The sequence below is a fragment of the Passer montanus genome, unplaced genomic scaffold (assembly GCF_014805655.1).
Source record: "Passer montanus isolate IOZ18808 unplaced genomic scaffold, ASM1480565v1 scaffold146, whole genome shotgun sequence".
NCBI lineage: Eukaryota > Metazoa > Chordata > Aves > Passeriformes > Passeridae > Passer > Passer montanus.
This window is the reverse complement of record NW_024361607.1, coordinates 780,732-806,780: the sequence shown is the minus strand read 5'-3', so window position 1 is coordinate 806,780 and position 26,049 is coordinate 780,732. Positions and strand designations below refer to the sequence as shown.

The 26,049-nt window shown below is 44.4% G+C and overlaps 1 protein-coding gene across 1 annotated transcript; it reads left to right on the top strand.

Moving 5' to 3' along the window:
- The first annotated feature begins 4,016 nt into the window (after positions 1-4,016).
- Positions 4,017-25,960, top strand: FAM234B (family with sequence similarity 234 member B). The gene is made up of 13 exons (XM_039700921.1): positions 4,017-4,073; positions 9,636-10,028; positions 10,985-11,083; positions 13,301-13,489; positions 15,389-15,519; positions 16,217-16,364; positions 16,709-16,850; positions 17,475-17,618; positions 20,970-21,051; positions 21,279-21,434; positions 22,023-22,140; positions 23,283-23,509; positions 23,933-25,960. The coding sequence occupies exons 1-13, from the start codon at positions 4,037-4,039 to the stop codon at positions 23,936-23,938; spliced, it is 1,872 nt and encodes a 623-aa protein (XP_039556855.1). The 5' UTR covers positions 4,017-4,036; the 3' UTR covers positions 23,939-25,960.
- Positions 25,961-26,049: the final 89 nt, after the last annotated feature.

The following is a 26,049-nucleotide window of genomic DNA, read 5'->3' as shown; positions in this document are numbered from 1 at the left end:
GGAGAATTGCTGCACACATCTCTCATGACTAGACCCATGGCACTGCTTGTGAGTGCCTTGGCCAAATCTGCATTCTTCTTAGTATTACTTCTCCAGTATCAACTGGCAAGAACACCCTCTTGCTTCCTGACCAGCCTATTCTTACTCAATTCAATTTTCCACAGCCAAGACGCTGCACTATACAGTGAGAAAAAAACCACTTTTCTCACAGGGCGAAGGACTGCCCAGCCACTCAGAATAAAAGCAAACCCAGAAGTAAGGAACCAGAGGACATGTGCAAGTGATACAGACAGAGCAGTTAAAAATGCAGTATTGTGATCACAACAGATGCTGGTGTAAACCAATTGAGCTGATTGTGAGGGAAGCTGAGTGGCTTTTAAGCACAGTCCATCAACATCAGCTAGCAGTATTCTTTAGTCAGCCACTTAAATCCAGTCAAGAAGAGAGAGGTTCCACTGGAATCAGACTCAGGGATATCTGCTTCTCTGACACCAGAAGCATGTTGTTTTGGCTGCTCCTGCTCCCCCAGTCCCACTGGCTCTGTGGCAGGGAAATTTCTGAGAACACTGCTTTATCCGTGGAACCTTGCCACTGAAATAGCAGGACACTCATTTGCAAAGTTATAAAACACCAGTTTTTAAAATCAACGCACAATATACAGACTTAACACAGACCAGCCTCCGGAGGAACTGGAAACATATTTTTTTCAGGGCTCAAACAAGCAAACAAAATGTCCAGGCAACAGGCAAATAACCCAAACAATCATCTGCCTCCAGCTGTTCCCCATTCAGCATGTGGCAAACACAGTCCTGTTATGCCTTTGCATCTCCCTGCTAAGAGGAAGCAAACTGCTGATGGTCAGTGTGAGACAGGGACACCAGCTTGAATGTTCTGAGCAAGAGCCCCTCCAGGGGGCACAACACAGAGCCACGGGGTGAGCAAACCTGGCAGCACTTCACAGCATGCATCCAGCCAGTGATGCCAGACCCAGCTGCTCAGGGGGAAGAGGGCAATTCCCAGTGGCACGTTAAGATGGATGCTTGCTGCTGGGCAGTTTGTGGGATTTTGCAGCAGATGCTGCCTTCCTCTTTGTATAACATATCACCTTATTATCTACCCTCTCCTTCTCTTTATTGCATCTCCAGTTCATAAAGGACTGGGCACTTCCCAGTGGGCTCTCAGCCACAGGGTGCCCAGCACTGACAGAACAATGCTGGGAGTAGAAATAGAGCCACCAGGAGTTTGGCTGGGGCAACCCCCTGCAGTAGCTCCCTCAACTAACACACCCCCTGAAGGCAGCATGGAGGCACATCCCACAGCCTCAGGTGCTGCACAGATGAAACTTTTGCACAGTCCCGACCATCTTTTGGCCTTTTTCTCATGCCAGGGTGAACTGGTGTTGGTTTTACTGCACGGGTTCATTAGAAACTCCATGGTCATCTGCACTACTTAAAACTTCCTGAAGTGTGCTGTTTTGCACCTGCTAGAAATGTTACTATTACTTTTCCTGGGTTTACCTGCCTTTATTTTTTCTTACTGTTATCCTTCACTGCTTGATTGTATTTATTTTGTTGTTTGAACAAGCATTTCCTATTTATTGCAATATCTGCTCCTGTGTGATGACCCTGTCATGGCAGGACTCAGCCAGGCACAGGAGGAAAGAGGATGGTGTTGCTGTCCTTGCCATGTAGCCATGCAGAATAGAAGGATGGGATGAAGAGAATGAGTAAAAACATTGGTTTAATGCTAGTAGGAATGCAAAGATACAGGTTATTTCTTCCCTCTGGACACCTGCAAAAAGGCACAGCTGGGAACAGCTCCTGCCCCAGCGGCTCATCAGGAGGTGAGTGCCCTCTGATCTTTCAGCAGGGCTGTGTGTGCAGCCACTCCATTGTGCAGCTCTGCACGAGTGACCTTCTCCAGCCTGAGAACCTTAAACAGCAGTGTTTCATGTGCCTCCTCTCAGGGTCAAGGAGCAAGCAGAGGTTTTAGCTCCAGCAGGCTGGAAAAGGCTGCAGTCTCTGGCAGACAGGTGGCAAGAAGCAAGGGGCGGCACAGGCTTAGCACTGATGAGGGGCTGGTGGCCATGTATTTTCATGCTTTTTTCTTGTAACATTTTTCTAAATGACCACGTTGTCTACACAAAGCTCTCAAGCCTAACCCCAAGTACCTAACTTTTCAGCATCTGGCTTTTCCAAACTGCTTTGGGGAAAAAAATAAATAAAATGAACAGTGACATTCACACAAATTAATGAACTATTTGCAGCTTTTTGATTGATATTCAAACACTTGACAGGTCCAATTTATATGCAAATCAGCTTACATTCACAGCGTAAAGAAGGAAAACTTAATTTCTCATCCTTTGCAAATCATTAAATCCTCTGAACATATTGCTTAGTCATATGTTCCTCAAAAGCATCAGTTTAACCACAAATCAGTTGTCTTACAATCCATTAGGCTCACAGTGAACTCTGGGCTTGGGGAACAAGCCATTTTTGTGGGGACACATGAAATTAAGAGTGGGCTGTGCTGTACCACAAATGTAAAACTATCACAGCAAACTATGGGCTTTTGCACTGTATGTGTGTGTGCCAGATGTTAGAAGATCACAAATGAGGACACCAGACATCCCAGCTCCTGCTTCTGGCAGTTTTCTGCCATTCCTTTGCTCCCAGCTCTAATTGGTACCAGAAGCATTTTCTTAGAAGGAGTCACTCTGCTGGACAGCTCTTACCCTGTCTATCACAGGCTTTGCTAACTGAGACTTGAAAAGGATCCACGATCTGTCCTGTAAATATTTACATAGATACAGGACTGTCACTGCTCTTAAATCAAAGCCTGGAGGACAGGAAATGGCATATGGAACAGAAAGACTCTGTATTCAGAAAGACCTGGAAGGGAAAGAATAACAACAACTGTGATGGCTTCTCCAGAGTTTGCCACCTGGGACTGCCCCCGCATGTGCTGTGTTCTCAGGAAGATCTCTCTCTGAAGCCTGGTGACATCAGTGGGAAAAAACCCTCTGGTACCTAAAGATTCTGGATCAGAACTATTCTCTTTCCTGTTCACATCTGAAAAACAAAAAAAGCCCCAAGAAACAACTCTCTTTATCAACTAGACCACTTGGTGTCTCTCTTCTGCTCCTTATTGTTACAATTCAAGGAGTTCCAAGACAGACCTGGACATGAAGGAGTGAGTACATTATTTGCAGAAACAGCACCTGAAAGAGGGGAAAGCAAGAGCAGCAGCAGATGCTGAGGAAACGTGATGTGTTCATTAGCCAAGCGGAGTCTCTTTTGATGTATTTGGCCAAAACGCCTTCCTCTCATTCAGTGACGGAGGACGTTGCCTTGCGAGTCCTCACACAAATCACGGCTTGAAGAAGTGAATCAGGAAGCCTTGTGGCTTTGGGGAAGCCACAAAACCCTCCTTGCTCAGCTTCCCCCTTGTGGGAAAGGGAGAGTTCACTCATTCACTCACCGCGGAAGGCTGCGGTGGCGATTGAGGACAGCTGTGGAAAACAACCTGGACGTCTTTTGTAACTAACCAACGACAACAATAAAAAAATAAAAAAAAAATACAATTAAAATAAAATAAAATAAAATAAAATAAAATAAAATAAAATAAAATAAAATAAAATAAAATAAAATAAAATAAAATAAAATAAAATAAAATAAAATAAAATAAAATAAAATAAAACTGTAAAAAAAAAAAAAAAAAAGGAAACAACTAGATTTCTTCCAACCAAAAACTTTCCCAGAATGAAGGCATATATTTATAGCAACAACAATTTAAGGGGACTGGCACTTTCTGTGCAAACCACTCAGGATGACAAGCCTATTTTCCATCTGTCTGTGCCCACACAGTCGCGCAGGCTGCCGCCGGTCACGGCTGGCTGTCACCGGCTCTCTGCCCCTCACACCATCAGGGACACCAAGGGCCGGGGCCCCTCTCCCGCCGGGGAACTACAATTCCCAGCAGGCCGCGGGGAGGCGCGGGGCGCGCGGCGGCGCGCGGGCGCACTGCCGTGTCCAGCATGGCTACGGTGCTGTCCCGCGCGCTGAAGCTGCCGGGTAAGGGCTGCGCGCCCGCGGCACGGACCGACCGCGGCAGGGCCGGGCCGGGCTGGGCTGGGCCGGGCCGGGCCGGGCCGGGCAGGGCAGGGGCAGCCGCGGCCAGGGCAGCCCTGATCGCGGGAGGCGCGGGTGCCGCTGCCCGAGGGCTGCGGGGCGCGTTGCCATAGCGATGGGGCGATGTGGGGCAGGCCGGGGGTGCGGGCGCTGAGGGGCGGTGAGGGGCGGGCTCCGCCCCAGGCAGGGACGCGGGGGCCGGGGCAGAGTCTCGGGGCTCGGAGTGTGGCAGAGGGGGGCCTGGGCCGCGGCCCTGTGAGGGGTCTGCGAGGGAGAAAGGAGGCGCAGACCTCTGAGTCTGGGTAAAAACCGCCGCGTTTTACCCACAGGAGCCAGGCCAGGAGTTCGGTAAGTGCCAGTGCAATTACCCAGGTAAATGTTTAAAGCCTGCCTGCCGGCTCTGCACCTTCCAGCCAGAGATCTTCAGCGAGATGAAAGGATATTCAAGCATAAGGGGCTATTGTGTGCGGCGAGCAGCAGTCAAACAGCCATTCTCTTCAGTAAGGAGATTAAAAGGGAATTGAAATACCTTGCCAAACCAGATCTTGGGAGCATGCTGGCTGCTGTTGGGCGTACTGCAGACGGTGCCAATGCACCTGGCTGCATTGACTCCAGTGGGAAGAGCTCATTGCTCTTCCTAAGGTGCCTTTGGGACAGCCCTGGGAGAGAGACAGCAGCTGTGTGGTGCTGGGAGGGCTTCTCCTTGGCACTACACACTGCTGGGTCCTGCATGGCCCCAGCCTGTGAGGCTGCTCTGATCATCCTTTCTTCCTCCCTCGGTCCCTGAAGGTCACAGTAATGTCTTCAAGGTCCTTCCTGCCATCTTTCCCTAACCCTTACCAGGAGTCACTACTTTTAGTTTATGTGGTGTCTGTTGAGTCTCATTGAAAGAAATTTTGTTTGCAAGTTGGTTTCTTCCTTGCTTTACACATGCATATATATATATATATATATATATATATATATGTATATATCTAAATGGGAAGGAGTAAATTACCATGAGGTCTGTTTAGGACGAGTGCAAACTGGTAGGTGTAGGTGTGTGCATTAGGGTGTGACCACTGGGGAACTGCAATAGGAAGCGAAGATCTCTTCTGGGACCTCTGGAACCAGCATGATCTATTTGATGTCTGCTGTTGGGAAACACTGATTTGGAAAAGGATTGTAAGAGGCCTTGCAGCTGCATTTAAGAGAACAGTTCTTGCATCAATCCTCAGGTTAAACTGCAGAGATCATACCTTTCTTGTGTGCTTGATTATTGAGAAATGCAGGTTCCAACAGCAATGAGAAAGCAGAAAGCCTATTGCTGTATCTGTTTTTCTTGCTCTCATTAAATTAATTAAAAATCAATATGGGCTTAGAGATATGTCTGCAGTACCCAGTGACTGGTGCCTGCCAACTGCCAGAAAAATAAACAGAACATGAAATTAGTACAACAGGTACTGGAACCAGTGTGCCATCATTGGAATAATGCCCTGAAAATTGCACTCTTCTAAAGTCCACAATCTGCTCTTTTCACTCCAAAATGAGTGCAAACAAAAGCTTTCCCCATCAGTCAAAACCAGGCAAATAAGATTACAATTAATATCTTTGAAGCCATCAGCACAAGAAATGAATATTTTATTGTCACTGGGACCTCATTTCAACACGGATCACCTAATGGGTGCCTTCTTTCCAGATCGTGATCCCACGATGATTGTCTGTTCTTCACTGACAGGTCACATTCTTCTACTGCAATAGTTGCCTGTGTGAAAATATGTATTGGCAAAGTATTTGGCAAATACATGGGGGATTTTCAGAGTCGTAAAATGTGATTTAGAGACCTGGTGCCCTTGAAATACCCAATAAGTTGGGGCATTTTCCCTCAGTTCTGTCTTTGAAAGCCTCCATCATCAGTATTTGCTTTTTCTTCCAGTGGCTGCAGAAAGAAAAAGAAAATCCAGGGTGATGTGACCAGTAACTTGCTCTGATTGTAACCAAAGGGCACTGAATAGGAACCTCTGTTTTATCACTGATGCCATGGCAAAAATGGAATACGATTTAGAGCAGGTCAGAACAGAAGATGCTTTGTTGACTCTACCTGTAGGAGGGAGGGAACACAGAGCAATAGGGAAACTGACTTTGCTGATACTAACTCCATGCCTGTGAAGTGGATGCAAGGTTTATATACGCTTGGAGTCTCTTTGGAAGACAGATAGCAAAGTGTGAGTTACACAGATCTGGTACCTGCATAAGGCCACAGCACTGCAGCTTGCTTTAGCACAGAGACTGATTTCTCATGAAGGCCACACAGTGGTGATCCTTTCAGGACATATGGTGAGAGTTTCACCAAGAGGCCAGCTCAGATCTTACATTTCTACTTCCATGATGGAAAACTGAAAACTGTGTTTCAGTTTTCAGTTGCTGATTGCTTGCAACAGAGGCAGTTTTAGCTTTCTGTTGATGAACAAACTGTTTTCCTTCAGCCTGAGCCTTGTTGTTGACCAGAAAGGAAAGAATGTGACTTGTGAAGCACTTAAAAATAAATCATCATTCTCTAAAAGGTGTGAGACTGCCTGTGTTTTTACACATTCTTTACTGGTTTTTATGTTTGTTTGTGCTTTTCTGCTGAAAAATCATCTGGGAGTGATTGATGAAAGCCAGGTGTGTTATCCCTCCTTCCCACAGTCCTGAAACTCAGATGAGGAGTCATGTTCCTTCTGCTCTCCCTCCAGCCAGGTGAATCATGAGTTACATGTTCTCTGCACCACGGAACAGCCTTGGGAGGCTGAGCTGAGCACATGCTTGCCAGCATTCCAAATGTGTTCCCAAAACACCTACAGATTGGTTAAGGTTCTCTCTGAACAGTAGGAGATACGTGTTTGAATCTCTGAGGTGAGCTGTACAATTGGGTTTTACATGTGCTAGGTGAGTGCTTCAACAGCCCTTCTTAAAAGGCAATATCTTCCCTGCTTTTGGCTTAAAAAAACCCCCAAAACTGCAGGGCACTTTATGCCAGAGTTTACTGAATGGCTGTGCCTTGTGGGTGTGCTGGATAAACCTTTGGGGAAAGACAGGGTGAAGGATTGTTGGTTTCTGATTCCTACTCTGGCTTAGACATACATTAAGACTGAGCAGCTCTCTGCCTTGTAGCTCTTCTATATTTCTCCAGATTCTTAACTATGTAGATCACCAGAAGCTGTCATTACTGTGTAGCAGCTGTTTTCTAGCCACTGCTCAGTGGTTCTCAGTAGGACAGGTCTTCCTGTTACAGATTGTGGTTGATACCACTGTCAATGTTGCCAGCATCTCAGCCCCTGCCAGTTCAAGGAGTGGAGAAGCCATATTTTCAAGGTCCTTTCTGTCTCCAGAAAGGGATCCAGAACAAAATTTAATTGATAAATTTAATTGATACCAATGCTTTCAGCTGCATCAAGGTGAACAGCAGGTTCCAGTCTTTTGGTTGACTGTTTGGAATTAAAATAATTAAATAAAACATAGTATATGTGAAGCATAATTATTATTATTTTAGTTATTTTACTCGAAAGTAACCAGTTTCCAAAATTGGGAGCAATCTAGTTAACACAACTGTCCAACTTTGACTTCCCAGGCTTAATACCATTTACTCTTGGGCCAGCCACGTTTGTTTTTCATGCCATTCTGACCTGGCTTGAACTGGCACATCTGGATCTGTTGTGAGAAGCTGCTAGTACCCTGGCAGCAAGACCTCTCTGGAATTTTTTGTTTTGACTGAGTAGTCTTTCAGTCACTTTTTAGCAAAACCTACAGTATTACACACCTGTGAAAATACACTGTAACCTCTCAGCTGAGAGTTGTGTGCCACCAGGCTCGCTGGCCTTCTGTGCACTTATGGGGTGGAGCCAAGATTATCAAGACTTCTTGAAAAGCCCCCACTTTGAGCACATGTTTAGAGCAGACCTGTGTGAAACAATGCAGTGTGTCACAGGGATACACCAGACTGACCCATAGGAATGCAGTATCTCTTGGTTCCTGCCTCCACAAGGAGCTGTTTTTTGGAGTGTGTATGTGCACCAGATTTTTGAGTCTTTCTGAGTAGAAGCCCCTAATTGAAGAAGAAAGAGTCTGTCTTAGATATGTGAACATGTTGGATATTTTTATTTTCTTCAGTGTAGGTGAGTTGTCCTGGCTGTTCCACCTAATGTGGAGCATTTGGTTTTTAGTGGGACTGAAAGTTTTTCTTAAATCCTAAAAATGAAGCTGAATGCCACTTATAAGTGGTAGACAAAAGTCCTTTTGTGAGATAAGAAATAAGGAAAAAATTAGATACACGTGCTGCAAAATACACTAGATTATGCAAAATAGGTGTGTTGCACTAACTAGGTACTACAGAACACTTGAGTGTCTTTAACAGGAAAACCAGAAGTAAGGTATACTATCTTAGTTAGGAAGAATAATCATGAAAGCCCTAAAATTTCCACTTTGTAAAGCCTCCCATCATCTTAGTGTCTGAGAGGGGTTACAGCTTGCATATTTTTGCTTATTAGTTATGCCTTACATGTACCACTTCAGGAATCTTCGGGCACCAGCTGGTTCCTGTTTCAAATCAGCTTTAAACAAAAGGAAATGAGACAGATACCTGGGATAGCAAGGTCCTACCTTGTAATTGGAGAGCGAGAGAACCAGACTGAGACTCTGGAATCCTCAGAGCATTGGCCATGGCTCCATGCCCAGCCTTGTGGCACAGGGCAGCTCCCGGAGACGTGACCCTCCACTCGTAGCTCGGGGCAGTGAGTCTGCGTGATCTTTTCTGTCCCCACAAACAGATGGTGCTGGGCTAACGCCAGGGTGTGTGACCGTCCCCTACACCTGCCCTCGCCACACTCCCTGCGGCTCTCCAGGGCTAGGGGGAAAAGTCGTGTGTGCTGGGCACCTGTGCAGGAGACACCTAAAGCTGAGCTACCTTCCTGCACCACCACCTGAAGGGATCAGTACCAAGTTATCTGTCTTGGCCAGGCTAAGCACAGCCTGTGGGCTCTGGTGGGAGCAGGAGCAGAGCAGGTGCACTGTGGTTGCCTCAGGCAGGGCAATGCTCCAGCGAGCATTCTCTCACAGAACTGAGCCATGCATAGAAGGTGGTGTCTTGAAGGAACAGCCTGATTCCTCCAGACATCAGCATGTTACTTGGCCCAAAGGGGCAAAATTACTTTCCCCTCATCTTCAGGGAGACTTCATGTTTCATTACTAATCAAGAAAGTATTAGAATTAAATCAGCCATGAATTCCATATAGATGTATACATACACATACATATATGTACACACACTTAGCTGAGGAAGATAAACTGTCAGCATTTTTTCTCCCACAGATGCTACTGGGAAACATGGAGAGAGAGACCCTGTAATTTCTCTCACACTTCTCACTTGGAGCCATGCAAAATACAGACTACTCTGTCATCCTTTCTGTATCACTCTCCACTGCAGCCTTTTCTCCACTGAGATCCTGCAAAAACTCATGCTTTATTGTCTCTCTCCGTCTTTTTTCTCAGGAAAGAAGAGCCCAGACCTTGGGGAATATGATCCCCTCACTCAGGCTGACAGTGATGAAAGTGAAGATGACCTTGTCCTCAACATCCAGAAGAATGGGGGAGTCAAGAATGGGAAGAGCCCCCCCGAAGAGATACAGGACCCTGATTCTGATGTGGAGGTTGGGATGACAAAGCAGCGCACGTCAGAGAGCGCGCCCGAGGGTTATCCTGCCGAGGCTGCTGGGAGTTTGGAGCAGAAGGCTGCTCCCTCCCTCATGCCCTACCTGCGCACTGCCATCTTTTTGCTCACTGTGGTGATCTCGATGATTCTTGTGCTGGTGTGCGCATTTCTAATTCCCTGTCCCCCTAGAGACTTGCATAACACCTGGAACCGCAACCTAGGTCAGGGAGCAGGTGAGAAAGCCCCAGGAACAGCATCTGGCATGGGGGAGGTGGCAGCTCCCAGGCTGGGCATTGATGGGAGAGATGTATCTGGGAGAGCCAGCTCAGAGCAGTGACCCTTCCTCACCACTACAGGTGCTCCAAAATAATAGACAGGTGCCTGTGTCCTGCTCACTCAGGACAGCTGAGTGTCCAGCTGAATGTCCAGCTGAGGCATGCGAAATCTGGCATCTGCACATAACAGTGCCACAAAATTTTGTTTCTGCCAACATCAAAAATTATTTTGACTCTTCTTCCATCCTGCCTTTTTGTCTGGATGTTGTGCTCTGTTCCAGATGGAGATGGCCCAGCTCACTTTAAAATACAGTGCCTCCCTTTCTACAGCCTGGACTTTACCAGTACCTCCATGCTGAAGTATGTGGTTGTGTTCAACAGGAGAGGGATAGAAGTCTTTGTGTCTTCTAACTAGCTTAAGTAGTCTTATTCCATTGTCCTTTAGTCCTGCTTGAATCCATAAATCAACATTTGAGATCTTCTGTTATCCTGTGTGGGTCACTGGTATCTCCCATTCTGGTTTCTGCAATTAAGTAACACTGTTTTGTGAAGTAGTTTCTGCCAGGTCTGCCATATGTCTCTGCCTCCTTGCTTTCTGCCGCTGGCTTCCAAATCCAAGCTTTTCATAAGATACATGGCTCCACATTGCCTTCAGAAATTAAAGTGGGACACATGAATCTTTCTCTGTTAGCTCCTCCATTTTTCCTTTCCCTTTCTCTGACCCAGATGCTACATTTCTGCCTTTTCATGCAATCTTACCATGGTGTGAGCTGCCTGCCCTTGGTGGTTCCTTGGCAGAGTTTGTGAGGCTTGTCTATGCACAAGTCTCATTTCTGGGCCAGCCCTCCTCTCCCATGTGAAAAATTATCTGAATGGCCTTTTTGACATGCAGTGACTCTCTGTAATTTTTGCAGGTGGTGTGTTATCCCCACTGGAACTGTGTGATGTGAACAGTGATGGCCTCCCTGACATCCTCATTGTCTTCACTGCCTTGATGAATGCCAGTGTCATGGGTAAGCACTACAGCTCCTTTCCATTCCTCTTAATGTGTCAGTATGGACCTTTGCGTGTTTGTCTGACACACAGGAAGAGTCCCTGCTACTGCAAATTCACTGCATTGCTCTTTTCAGAGTTCCTTAAAATTGCTGGTGTACTGTGCCTGTGGTTGGTCATGCTTAAAATTTTCATTACAGGCCTGTGTCCCTATACCTTTTGGTCAGCATCATATGTTTGCCCTTACCTTATCTTGGGGCAACTCTGTCTCTTTGTCCTGCATTTGTGCACACTTCACTTTGTTTTTAGAACCACCCTCACTTTGGTGCCTTTTTCTCCAGGTCACTCCATATACTTGCCAGGCTCCAAATCACTGTTAATTCACAAATAATAGTCTGATAATGGGTAAGCTACTGTGCCTGGCTGTTTAGCAGGTATTGCCCTGCTTCCTCCTCCTGGCTGCTTTGATTTCTTTGTTAGTCCTCACACCCTTCAGATAACATAGATAACCTGCTGATGCTGGCCACCATTACACAGGGGCTGCCAAATCCGGTGGCATCCTGTTGCACTGGGCTGCTGAAGTCCTGGAGGTTCCCAGCTGCCTGTCCTGGCATCGCCTGGTGAATTTGTTCTGCCTGAGAGATGTATTCAGGGTGCAAACATACATTGCACAACCTGAAGAAAATTGTTGGAGCAAAATGCCTTGTCTCTGAAAGAGATAATAAAAATATTGTTAGAGGATAGGGAAGATGCCTTTCTCCATGGCCCAGGCAAGGCCTGTGGTATTTCACAGCAAGTCCTGTATGAACATAGAGAAAACTGTAAAGTAACTTAAAAAATAAGTGAGAGAGGAAGATACGATTGACATAGAGGCTGTATTCTCTTTATATTGGAATTACTTGCACTCTATATTTTTGCCATTACATTGCTTTTATTTTTTATCCCAGATATGCATATAGGCAGCATGCTCTGAATGAAACTAGTAATACCTAGTTGCATTCTGGGCTGTAGCTGTGCTGGAAGACAAAAACCAGACACTAAAACAGGTGTAAGCAGATCACAATCCAAAACTCAAATAGCTGTATATCAGCCCACATGTAGCTTGTGCTTGGAGCATTCACACAGTGCCAAGTAGAGATAAGCTTGGAATAGGCACCCAGTGGAATAATCTGCAACATTGTTGACTGTTCCTCCAGCTTGTACACGCAACAGCTGTGAGCTGCATTTAGGAGTTAGTTGTTCTTGGTTGCTATCAATGTAACAAAGATAACTTGATCTGGGGCAACCCCTTAGCATAAGCCACGTGATTTTCAGTTTGAGAAGAGAGTTTGATTTAGAGACAGGACTCAGCCTTGTGTTTAGCCAGTGGCCTGTATATGCCCTTTTTGTCATCAGGTCACATGTTGCATGTGATGCTAGTAAGACAGAAGTTGGCTAGGCCTGTTGTGATTTTGAAATGTGTGGGTGTTCATCTTAAGTTGTGATATGACCATACTAGGTGGAGATTAATTACAATAACCACACTGAAGTCTGAGGGCAGGCTGAGCTAAAAGTTGATCACATTTGGAATCAGAACCAACAGTCAATTGAAACAGCACATACTATTTTATTTTACAATTATTTTATGCTAACTAGTGAATTGGAAAAAGAATGCTGAGTTCCAATTGGTTGCATTCAATCTGTTTTTCACAATAATGAAACTGCTTTGGAAAACAAAGGAAAGCGCTCTCAGACCACCAATCACTTTCTGTTGCTCCAGAATTACAAAAAAACTAGCACTTTTCATGTGAGGTGACATATGCCTTGGGAGTCAGTTCAGGTTTCCCCTTGGTGCTAGCTGTTTTTTTGAGGTAGAGGGGATCAGAATAATCAGTCTGATTTGACAGCAGTAAATTTCACAGGAGGAAGACACCACAACTGAGCACATTGTCCCCAGGAACTTGTTTCTCTCTGCCCAGCTGATCACATTTCTTGCTATGAGCTCAGGTTTTAATGATTTTCTGGGCTGTTGACTTTCAGCCCGACTTATTTGGAGATCACTGCAAAGCTCTGCAGCAGAGAAATTCAGCCATGAGGTGACATTTGGCCTTTGCTTTCAGGCAGTGTGGATTTGTCTGTCTGTCCGCTCAGCTCCAGGAGTTGGAGCTGGATCTCCAGCACGAGGATCCAAGGCAATGTGGTCATAGTAATCCCTCTGACACCAAGGGATTACATTCTCTCTTTCTTGCTTTTTCTAGGTGTCTCTAGACCCTCTGTAACTGTGGTGGCACTTTCTGGTATGAATGGCAGCACCTTGTGGTCCATCCAGCTTCCAGAGGAGACACAAAGTGTGCAGTGCAATGGGCTGTCACTGGGGGCAGCTGCAGGGCCTGTCTGCCTTGTTACAGGAACATCAAAATTCCTCAGCCTTCTCAGTGCCTCCACAGGTAAAGTCAACTACCAGCATATTAGAAATATGCTGTTGCTTTTTTGTTTACTTTAAAGGACTAATAAGCATGAATAATTCGGTTCTGGCACATCATTTTGGCTCTTACTTCATGACGCACAGAATGGAGTCAAAACAGTAATGCATTTCTAGTTACACAGGATAAGAGAATTCAAAACGTTTCATCTCTGTGGCAGCATCTTCGTGCTACATCTCAGAATATTTCAAAATGTTAATCTTACCCTGTAGCATCCCCATGTCATAAAGAATACGTAAAGTCTGTTCTCATTAGCACTGAGCTGCTGGTACAACTCAGGACCTACCTAACAGCACTGCAAAGCTGAACAGCATTCTTGGGGAAGTTACATAAGGAGATACACAACATCCAGGAAACCTTGCAGAGAAGTTAGGCCCATAGTTGAATTGATTAGATGTGAATGAATATTGCATTTTTAATCACTTGATCATGTACACCTTTATTCTCTGATGGCTGTTTGTCCTCCCACATTAATTCATTGGCAGAAATAGCCATAGGTAGGTATAGGGTTGCTTTTGGAATCAACCAGGAGGTACCTTGAAGGTGGGTAACTTTGGGATGGAGGTGTGTATTAATATTACAGGTAGGTTTTAATGAACCCAGTTCTTCCAGGGACAACAATTTCACCACAGTTGCTGTCTCAGCAACAAGACACCTTCTCCTGTCTCCCCTGGCTGACGGGTGCTGTGCCATTTATCAGCTGCAAAGGACCATCAAGTTCCCCTCTCTGCAAGGATTTCTGCAGTCTAGCCATGGTATTCCCACTCCACCCTTTGTTCCAACCCCTTTAGCAAGTGCTGTGGTTGCAGATTATGGGTGTGTGGAGTCATGGTGGAATAGATTTCAGGCATGCCAATCACATTCCATCCAGGGAGCAGCAACTGTCTTTTACCCTGTAATTTCCATACTGTTAGAACTTCTGTTAGGATGTGAATATAACTTCTCAAGTTTCCTCTAATTTTACCCCCCAGCTATCTTCCCACACTTTTCAAATGCTTTTAGGGACCAGGGTACTTGCAAAGTCTTTGCATGGTCAGGACTATGAGCCTCCTTTACCAGCAGTAGTAATGTACAAGTTTGGCCCTTGGTTTACTTTATCATTCAGGGGCAAACCTTGCAGTTTTGCCAACATTTCTGCTTTTACAATCTTTAAAATGTTTTTTTATGCAGCAGCAGAAAAACATTTTTAAAGATTGTAAAAGCAGAAATGTTGGCAAAAAAAATGATGAAAAACTAAAAGCATAACATTTAATTGTTGCTTCTTTTTATGTTTATTTGCAAGTTTGCAAATCTGGTTTACTGTGTTTCCAGCTGGGTCCATGCTGGACTGCTGAACCATTTGACATCACGTCTGTTAACATGCTTTCCCCCTGAGGTGGAGTGAGCATGTCATGCTGGAGTGGTAATTTGCTGCTGGGAATTTAACTGAGACACAGATTTGCACTCTGAATATCAGAACTGTCCATCTGTTTTCTTTCCTCACATCTACCTAGCCTTTACTGCTGGCTGAGGCAAACAACTGCTGTCCTGCAGAGAAGCACTCTCATTTGGGTTCTCCTTTGTAAAGTGAACCTTAAATATTCTCTGCCATTTCAGAAATTATTTAGGGCTCAGGTCTTTTATAGAGATGCTATGAAGGAAGCACAGCAGGACTTGAGGCCTGACTCAGTCTGAAGGAATACTGGGAGAAGAATTTTGCTTCCCACTGCAGTTTGTCTCAGTTTGTAGATGTGTCTTCCCCCTTCACACAGAATGGGAGAAATAATTTCTCTTGCTCCCTTTTCAAGAAGGTTTTGTGGAACCCTCTAGGGATGCCCTCTGGTTCCCCAAGTACAGGTCTCTTTTTTCCTGTTCTTTCCACAGGCAAGACCATCTGGACATTGAACTCCATTCATCTTTCAAGTGGGATCCTGGCTGCACCAGCTGCAACTCTTCCAGATGTAGATGGAGATGGGATTAGGGATATTGTTGTTCTGGTTCTCAAAGAGACACAGGTACAGCACATCCCTACTCATGGTTTGGAAGGACCTTTACTGTTTGTGTAGAGGAAAAATAGACTGATGTGGAAGGACTGTAACCAGAGCTGCAAGAGCCCCTAATTTTCATTCCCTTGGATTTTGCTGAAAAGCACCCTTTTTCTTCCAGTAGCTCAGAGCAGTGAGATCAAACAGTAATGACACTACCTGCATTCTTGACAGCTGGGAATGAACAGAAGGGTCATTATTTGCACCTGACTGAGACTTGAGAATTATCTGTTTCTGTTCAGTGAATGTGTGGTTTGAAGTGAGTGTTTAGCAGCAGTGTAGGGATGGATCTCTGGAGAAGGGAGCATTTAGCTTATCCAAAAGAAGGAAATACTTTCTTTTATTAATTAATTCAGATTAATTGTGTGATTAATTCAGATGCAGGTTTCCTTTATGCTCATCCCTCCCCACAATTCTAACATAGATTTTGTTAGAGGAGCTCAGATTTTTTAATTCCCTTTCATATTTGATGCATTTGTGTCAAGAGAAAAACATGAATATAAGATGCCTAGGAAGTCAGACTGGGCAAAGAGAAAGCAAACACTATCTAGACCTTGCTGAGGGGGAAATTGTCAGTGCAGCTTCATGCTATGGGGTTGGGAGAAGATTCTGAGTGCAGAGGTGCTTGAAAGCATCGATAAAAATCTCTGTCTTTCTCTCCTTGCAGCCTGATGTGGTTTTCATCTTGGTATCAGGAAAGACTGGAACTGCTTTGGGTGGGCCTGTCAGGTACAGCACCAATGGAGAAGGGAAAGTGATTGGCCCCCAAGTCCACATCACCAGCCGGGGAGCCATCTACATCCTGTTTGGTTTTGGTAAGATGCACCTTGCATCTGCAGCACTTCACCTTCCTGAGAAAACATTTTTTTTACCTAAAATGGTCCAGAATGTCCCTGGGATACTTGTGCCATGCCTTCTGCTGTAAAATCTAAGAGGGCAAAAGCACAAGTCTCACTGCTGTGGTGTGGAAAAGTACAGGAGCACCAATATCTGCTAGTCTCAAATACTTTAGAGTTTCCCACAAGCATATCATGCCAGGGAAGTTCCAACTCTGGGCATTTCATTGCCTTCTACCACAACTACAGTGGTCCCAATTATCCTCTGTTCTACTGGGTTATCTTTTGCAGTCAGGACTCCTCATCTTTACTCTTCCTGGCAGGTAATGTTCAAGCAGTTGCCCTGAGGGATATCTTTACCCAAGCCAGAAACCGGGACAACTTTCCTGCAATGCTGCAGCAGGAGGAGCCAGAGTGGGAAAAGCGCAGATCTGTCAACCTGTCAGAGCTCATTGACATTTACAGGTAGAAGATGGACTTGTCATCTTGCTTCTTCTGGGAGAGGAAGGGAAGGGCAGGCACTTATTAGTGCTGCTAGAGGGGATTGCTTCTACTTCAATACTGTCCTTCTCTTCATTGTCCAGTTGATAACTGGGGAATACTGTGGGGAACCTGTCATTTCCTCCCTGTCCTCTGGTTGTCCTAGCCAAAGAAGTGCAGAATGTAATAAAAGGGAGTCCTTAGCTTCTCCTGCTCCTTGTTCCTTTCTTCAGCCCAGTATGCATTGCTGAAGGGAAAAAAAGAGGCGTTCCCAGCTAGTGGAGTCTCTTTGGGAAGCTCAGTCTGTGTGGGCCTGGATTTCTCAGCTTATTCTTTACTGCCAAATTGTGGGGCAGGCCTCAGTAGGAATAAAGGGAGAGAGCAAATGCCAACTCACAAACTTCATGCTTTTTATAGTAACTAATGATATTCAGAAGACCCCACGTTTGAATTTAGTTCACTTAACTGAGGAACCCACATCACTGGGGAAAAGATGGACTTCTCCAAGTACAGTTCAGATTTTTTGTAGGGATTGCCACATGGACAGGCAGCTAGTGCTGAGATGTGCAGATACAAGCCTTGATCTCCTCTGTTTTCCATTTGTCCCAGTGGGGGTGTTGACTTTCTGCAGACAGTGAAGACACCTGACACAAACTGCAGCAACCTGCTCATCACAACCAAAGAGGGCTTGATCCTGCTGAGGGGACAGGACCTGGAGCGCCGCTGGACCCTGGAGCTGCAGAATATCAGCAGGTTACTTGCTGACAACACTTTTCTGTCCAATTTCTTCCTGTACCATTTCTCATCTTTCAGTTCTAAGCACATGAGTTCCTTAGAAAGCAATTGACAGTAATTCTCCAAGGCTGAGGAAGGAATCTAAGTACTGGAGGTGTGTGTTGTTGAGCCAAGTGAGGAGGGCAGGGGGAGCAAGGAACAGAAGACAGGGAACTTGAGCTGTATGCTTGTGAGTGATCACAAATAAGGGGCTTGATTCAGGTACCCAACACTGAAGTCGTGGGAATGATGTTGCATTGGAATTTAGTGGATTACTGATGTGTGATTCAGCCCACCTGCTGTCCAGGGCTTAAGTGGAGAGGATCAGTTACATTAGTGATGTTAAGAATTTAGAGCAGGTGAATGAGTATGGCCCAGAGATCTTAATGTTCCTTAAAAGCTGAAAATGAGCATTTTGATGACAGTCAGCACATCATCTATACTAAATGGAAACCTTAAAATAATATTGCTTATCCCCTAATTTCACACATGGAAATTAAGTAATTTTCCAGATCTTGTGGGTTGGTAATAACCAGCAATTTCAGCTTAAATATTTGCAAAGGGCAGTTGGGCACAATTGAGGGAAATTATATGGGAAACAATTGCTTGCTCTAGTATTGAGAATAAAGAGAGCATCTCTCAGCTCTATGTTACCCAACTGTCAAGAGCATAAATGGGAAGAAGGCACTGGAACTTCATTAAGGAAAAAAAAAAGAAAAGAGTGTTCAGCTATCTTTGATATTGAGGTAATGTCCACATTCAAGGGCTGATGGGTGACATAAGCCACAATTTTAGGAATAAGTTATGGCTAGTTGATCATGCTAGGGGGAAAGGAAATGGACTAGAAGTGTTTTGGGCCCACAATCTGCAGACTTCTGAATGTGTCTGGTATCAAGTTTGAAGGGTAGGTGTGTACTGACTAAATATAGCCACTTCACAGGTGCTGTAGAATCAGTTATACACAAGAAATTTCTAAATGAATGCAGTAATAAATTGGAATACACAAACCAAGAAGGATTGAAAACTTCTTTACCAGTGTGGTTGAGGTTGGAAAGCGCCTCTGGAAATTTCCTAATCCCACCTACCTGCTCAAGCAGACTCTAGACAAGCTAGAGCAAATCACTTAAGGCTGTGTGCTGTCAGGTTTTAAATATCTCCGAGGATGTAGACTTCACAACTTCTCTGGGCAGCTAGTATTCAAGGCTGCTGCTTTTTCCCATTCCCTGACTTCCCAAGGGACAGAGTACAATACATGTAGAGGAGCTGGCAGATAATCATTGATAAATAATGAAAACAATTATTGTTCTAGGCTACTGTGCTAAAGTCCTGGACTACCTGTTTTCTCAGAGTTAAGAAAGAGAAAATTTACTACACTGAGTGTACTGTGGGCAAGCATTTAATTAAGAGGTTTGTTTGGATTTTTTTAGAACTTAAGTTCTACTTAAGCCTCACAGGCTGGGGGACAAATTCAGGTCAGGGATGTTACCACATCAAGTCAAACAGACTGAATTCCTTGTTAGAAAAAGCTTACAAAGCCAGCTGTGAGCACCCTTTTCCTGGGTAAACCTGCCCCAAGCACACCAGTTTATCCAGGCAGTCTGAGTCCAGGCCTGTGGGAGTAATTTCTGAGAAAACCAACATGGCTACTGCAGATGTGCTGCATTTCCAGATAGCTTTTGACAAGATCCCTGGAAAATCATAAAGGAGAATCAGTAGTCATAAAACAAGGGCGAAGTTCAGAGACCATGAAATTGAGTAAGCAGTTGCAAATTGTGTTGTAAATGGATGTTTCAGATGAGAGAGGATTAATAGCAGGTTGCTGGGGGGATTACTGTTGGGCAGAATAATTACTAGCCTTCTGGTTCATTTGAGAAAGTGCCCAGGGGATTTTTCGCTTGATTGGTAGCATCCGATGTACTTAAATTTGTGTGCATTCAGTTTGTGGGATCTGCCACTGACTGTGACCCATAAGGGCAGAGGCTCCTTAGGAGACGTTTTGAGTTTGTGGTCATAGGATAGAATTGTCTGCTTCTTCCTTTTGTTACTGGAGAGCTTTCAAGCTATAGGAGTGTCTCGTGATACTGCCTTGAAGGCAACACCTGGTTGTCAGAGGTGTGTGTGATGCAAATGACATTGTTTGATGTTGTAAGTATAAAGTCAAGCCACTGCTGTGCTGTGGTATTACTGTTCAGGAATCATTCTGTCATGCATGTTTTAAAGGGGAAGATGGAAAAAAATTGAGAAAAGGTCTGGAAAAAATGCTTTGGCATGGAAGATTTTAATTATTGAGTTTGTATGATCAAAGAGAAGCCTGAGAGGTGAGTTCATAAGCGTGTGTAAGAAATAGAAGCTAACAGGCATAGCAAGAAAAAGTGCCTTGGAGCAGAAGCCATTCATGTTCAGGAAAATGAAGATGCAGGAATGTTTCTTTGGGTGAAATTAATCATTAGAACTGACTGTCATGAGAAGTGATGAATTCATATCATCAAAGATGAGGCAAAGGCAGCCTACTGATACTTGGTTAATTGGGTGAGATACAGAAATCTGTCATAAATAAGAGGAGAGAGGACGTACTCTGATCCTGCCTTGCCATAAAATCTCTGGTTCTGTGAACTTTGTGGACTCAACTGTGCTTATTTAGAATTGTGTGTCTAGCTGTGGTGAACTGAAGGAAGACAGAGGCAAGGCTTAGAATGCCAAAAGCAAGGAATGTGGGGTTAAAAACAGTTATAATGAGGGATATTAATGTGTTATGTCACCCAGAAGTGAGAGGATGAGAAGGGACTTCATTTAACCTGCTTAAGGTCATAAAAAGGCTTGTAACCTGCCAGCAGTAAGAATACAAGGAATCATGGGCTGACATTAATGTTGAGTTTGTTAAGATCCATTTCACACAGCTAAGGCAGCCTGGGAAATCCACTTTCTGCAGGAGGCCAAATGTGCCAATGCATTTTGGAAGGGCTGGGTAATTTTATATAATTATAGCAACAACAGTACAGGTTCTCATGCAAAGGAAAGCATGATAGAGTAGTGTACAGGGAGATAAACAGATGTCTGCACAGCCCATCAAGCAATGCCCCCCACACAGACAACTCTGAAGAATGGCTGACAAGGACCATGGGCCACTTTACCATTTTTCACTTTTCTGAGCCACCAACAAATGATTCCTGACAGTCAGAATAGTTCTGAGTGAATTAAAGACCTTATTTAGCATGACAAATCCTGCCATTTTAAGAGGCAGAACAGAGGATGAAGGCAACTATTCTGCCTCCATCTGAAATGACTTTTTTTCTACCATGGGGCTGAGTGTTTCTTTTTCCAAATTTACAGCCAGCCTGTACCAGGTTACTTTGGTGCTGACCAAACTCTGGACTTCATGCTGCAAGCACAGACTGGAGATGGGAAGAAAAAGGTAAAACAGGTGAAGGCAGGAAGGCCAGTGGGCTCACAGGGGTGGGGAAGGTTGGTTAAAAAGAGACAAGCATCCTCTGGTCCTTGCTTTTCCCTCTCTTTGTCCGGCACTCATTAGAGTCTGGCCACAGGCATGAAAGGGAACAGCACAGGGCCATGCCTCTGCAAGGGGGCTCTGCATACCCATGCCTTGACATCCATTAATGCTCCATCTCTCCCTGCCTTGAGGTGGTGGTGATAGATGGCAAATCTGGCCTCCCTGTTTGGAACCAGGAACTTCCATGGCAGAGGCAACAGCTTGATGCACTCTCAGTCATGACTTTGGACAAGAAGTCTGTTTTTCTCTTCTGGGCTGATGAAACGCAGCCTGTGTTACGAAGTTTGGTGAGCATATATCTTTTCTTCACTTTGAAGTTTCTCTATGAAGCACATGCAGTCTCTGTCTTTTATTCCTGTTGTTATTGAACTTGAACCTAACGTATAAGAAGGCAGTCATCTCTTACTTTGACATTCTGACTTCTCTGAGCCTGAGCACAGGAGTTTTTGTGTGCAAATTCTTCATCGTAAAGCTTTGTTGACAGAAATTTTACATCCACAAACCCCAAAATTTGTGAAATTCATTTTTTCACGGAGCACTGAGGAGTTGTAACTGCAGATTTGTTTCCAGCCCAGGGTGCTCCTTCTGTCCATGCAGGCATACAGTTTGGCATGGAGACTCAAACTTCCAGACTGTAGCTTTGCCCATTAAGCTGCATGTAACAGAACTAGATTTCAACCTTACCAAAGAGAAGTTGTAGAGCAAATTCTGTTTGAGGGAGGAAAGGGTTTCAGGATTTAATCTTTGTAAAACCACATGTTTTCATTCTTTGATCCATGTAAAAACAACACAGTGTCAGAAAACTTTATTTTTTTGACAAAGCTGGACTGCCCTTTGCTAGCAGTTGTTATGTTTTTTGTCTTTCATTCCAACAGCAACCTGGTCCCAGACCTGAGCGCCCAGGCCTGCACCACCTCTATCTCCTCCATCCTGTTTTTCCTACAGTCCTTTTGGACCTCACCAATGCAACAGACAAGGTCATTGCTTCAGCAGGTGAGTACAAATGGAGGAAAAACTACCTAGGCCAGAAATATGGAGAGAGAAGTAGCTGTGAGAAACAATGGGCTGTAGTTGTGCCTTTAAAGGTAGCACCTAAGGTCCACCACACTTAGCACAACAATGAGAAATAAGATTCATCTTCCTTCTGAAGGGGCATCCTGTCCACCCCCTACTTTGCAAATAAAAGACCCACCAAGTTTCTTACCTGTTTAACCAATGACAGGTCTGAGTTTGATTTAATGCATGTTTTACACCAGAGAAGTTGTGTTGCTTTCCATGGAGCTATTTTTAATTTAATGCCTTGCATAAAAAATCACTATAAAACTTTTCTCTGTCACCTCAGATACACTTCTGCTTTTGTTGGCCATCTCCCAATCTTTGGGATAGGAGCTGTTCTAATTCTTCTTTATTTTTGTAAGGGGGAATCCAAAATATATTAAGTGTGTTTTCAGGGAAAAGTAGATCTGGATTTAACATCTATACAAGATTGTACAGTCCCTGTTTAATTTCCTTGCTCTTTCTAAAGCAGTTCAGCAAATAACCACCCTCTTGTGCATGGGAGTGTGGGATAAAAGATCAATTCATCCAGAACTAAGAGAAGTAGGCCAGGAAGCATAGAAAAACTGCTGCATAGTAATAACATCTAATTGGACTTGCATCAAAAACACAGTTCAGGCAAGAACAAATAGAATACTATTGTTACAGGGTTTTTTTTTAGAAACTAGGATTTCTGAGGTCTGTACAGATGATTCTGCAGTGACTGGAGTCACCTGACTTGCCAGTGTTTTACAAATTTCCAGTTATGTAGAGGTTAAGAATAGCTACTACAGGTGTGGGAAGGGAAAGCTGAGAGTGAACTGTATTCTTGAAATATGTTCATATCCTGTGTCAAGCCCGAAAGCATAACCTGGAATCAAACCCTTCCATTTCTGATCTATATTTCAGTTTCTTTCCATGGAAAAATGTTAAAATAATTTTCCCTTATCAACCAAGGTACATGGAATTGTAAAGTCAGACTGAATATACTATCAGTCTAGTGGATGTTTTGACTGAGTAAGGGCTGTAAGATTTCTTTTGGAAGAAACATAATCATTTCCTCCTCACCACTGTTTTCTTGCCCTTTTCTGATGGACCAGTTGGAATTAATGATCTCCAAAAGGATGCATTTCACATCACTGTGACAACAACTGCAACCTCTGAAAAACAGCCAGGATATCTCTCGGTCAGCAAGCTGGGCCTGAAGTGGGCCATGATGAGCCAAGGTCGAATGGTGTGGTTAAAGGACAGCAGGACTCCAAAAATCAGCCGTGGAGAAGTGAGGCGATTTCTTGCCCGGATGAAATTTGCTGACTTTCCTCAGAAGGTGAGATTGTCCAGGAATCCCTCATGAAATCCAGACCTTTGAAAACATTCGATCTCTTCTCTACATTCACAGTTAAGGTGCTCTTTGGGATGGAAAGAAAATGGTGGGATGCAAAATCACTGTTTGCAAGATGACTGGCTGCTCCTTTGGGCATGATGGACAGGTTGTGAAGCAAAGATGTACTTAGGCAGTTGAACATAGCACAGGATCTTAGAAAGAAATAGGGATGGTGATCATAAGAGACTGGGAGACTTACAGAGGGATCAGAGAGGTGGGACTGATATCACTTCTTTTGACATGGGCAAGCAAGGGTCCTCCATATAGTGGTGCCCAGGTTCTGTTGCTGACTTACAAATTACTACTTTGCCAGACTGGATGATAATAGATTTTGGCTTTAATGTTTGTTTGCCTTTCCTTCTTCAGCTCTAGCCTGGTGGTTCCTGAAATGTTGGTTGGACCTGTGGCCGGTATTGGGAATATAGGAAGCTGCTCTGTGTATCTTCAGGAAAATGGCGATACAGAGGGAACAGGGTCTAAAAGCACTTCCCCTTTCTTCAGCTGTCTGGGGAATGCTGCTGGAGGCAGGTTTGTCCTAGGCAGACCTGTTCTGTACCAGAGAAACCTTGTTCAGCAACTCCCTGTCCGTATGCTGTTCTTGCATGCTTCCTTCCAGGTAACACAGAAATGTGAATTTAGAGGTTATATACATATATATATATAAAATCAGGCTTTATATATATATGTGTTAATTTATACAATGTATGTATATTTTTGGTATGTTTAATTTATGGATGAGATTTAGGACACATCTTTTTATGTCCAAACAGTGTTCTCAAGCAGTCTAACAAGCTCTATGCCCAGAGTGGGCCATAATGAGTCAAGGCAAGTGGTGTGGCTGAAGGACCATTAATCTTTTTATTTTTGGAGAGAAGCCTCTGGCTCCTACAGGTTTAGTCTTATCTACGATTTCTCCTGTGCTCTCAGCTCTCTTGTCCATACTGTTGCCAGACTCACAAACAAGCTAGTTTTCTGGCTGAATTACCTGATCTAGAGAAAGATGGTCTCCACAGAATTTGCCAGCCCTTTGTACTTGTGTCTTTCTTTCCCAGTTCCAATTCAGGACACCAAGTTCAGGCATATGTGGGTGATGTAGAAGTGAAAGGTTCACAGCTTATTTCTCTCCATCCTTAAGGTTTGTATGAACCCACATTGTCACTGTAACATCACACTGCAGTCCAATGGGCAGTCTCCCTTTGCCAGTGTATCACAGCCCCCTTGGCATAAGAGGTCCAGCAGACCCCGACTGTCACTGTAAAGGTCACTCAGTCTTGTCACAGAAAAGCTGATTCTTATGTTGCTGCTCCAGGATTTAGAGGTTCAGTCAGAGATAGAACTAGAAAGCTTTTCTGTGCATTTTAACCCTATTCTGAGGTCAATATTGCCATTCCCTTGCCAGCCCAGCCCTGTGTGCAGCTCCAGGAGCAGCAAGCACATTTGTTCACAGTGTGTTAGGTGTGTCCCACTCTGTGTCCCAGAGTGTGCCATCATTCTCTGTTATCATTTGAGGAGCATCTGTATGAATTGTCTTGTAGTGGAAAAGACTATGTAAAAGTGAAACAATTTGGTGTCCCAGTAGTTCCCCATAGTTTAGAGTAACAATATAGGAACTCCTTTCCTAGTATGCCATTCTAAGCCTGGTCTTTGACATTAAAGAGAGCCAGGCTGAGGTGAGGATTGCAAAGGACCTTTCTGTCTAGCATGTGCCCTTCCGTCCTCCCCACATTTCCCCATGTGTTATGAGGTGACAGCATACTTTGACCCTCCTTCCAGATGGGCACATTAGCTATGGGTTTGCTCTCCTGGGCCCTTGACACCTCTCTTTGCTGTATCACCCTTTCCATCATCCCACATTTCTATGTAAAGCTTCCAGGATAGCCCTTCAGGTTTAGCTGCAAGCCCCAAGGCTGGTCTTTGGGCCCTGATCTCCTAATGTCAGAGCTGTGAACAGTTTGTATATGTTTAATGGTATTTTTGTGTAAATAGCTTTGTATATATTAGCACAACTGTAGCAATGGCTCTAGGCCTGGCATTTTCCTCCAGACAGGGTTTAGTGTTTATAATAGAGTTAGTGTCAGTTAATAGAGCTGCATAATAGGACTGAAAGTGTGAGGACCAGTAACGTATGAGGGATTAAACAGGAGTGCTCCTTCCCTCCTGTCCAGCCACCACCTTGCTGGGAAAGGTGAGTCGGCTGTTACCTAAGTAGTTACTTCTGAGATTCTTCCTGAGAGAACTGATACTCAAGAGCAGTGATGTTAGCTCCTCCTTAATGTGAATTCACCCTGCCCAAACCCCCCCCACCCCCACTGTGAATAAAGAGTCTGTCTGTATATTGTTGGAAAAATGTATTTGAACTGCAGTGAAACAAAATAAATACTGTGTACAGCGTCATGTGCCATGTGAACCAGTGTTTCACCTTTGAGAGATTATGAGTTTGCTTGGGGTTTTGATTCAGGGGTGGTTTGCAATATTTTTACAAT

Excerpts from the sequence above, each read along its gene's own strand:
- FAM234B (XM_039700921.1), top strand. The coding sequence starts at position 4,037 with ATGGCTACGGTGCTGTCCCGCGCGCTGAAGCTGCCGG. Across the intron at positions 21,052-21,278 it reads CTGGAGATGGGAAGAAAAAG|GTGGTGGTGATAGATGGCAA; the intron begins GTAAAACAGGTG and ends CCCTGCCTTGAG. Across the intron at positions 21,435-22,022 it reads AGCCTGTGTTACGAAGTTTG|CAACCTGGTCCCAGACCTGA; the intron begins GTGAGCATATAT and ends TCATTCCAACAG.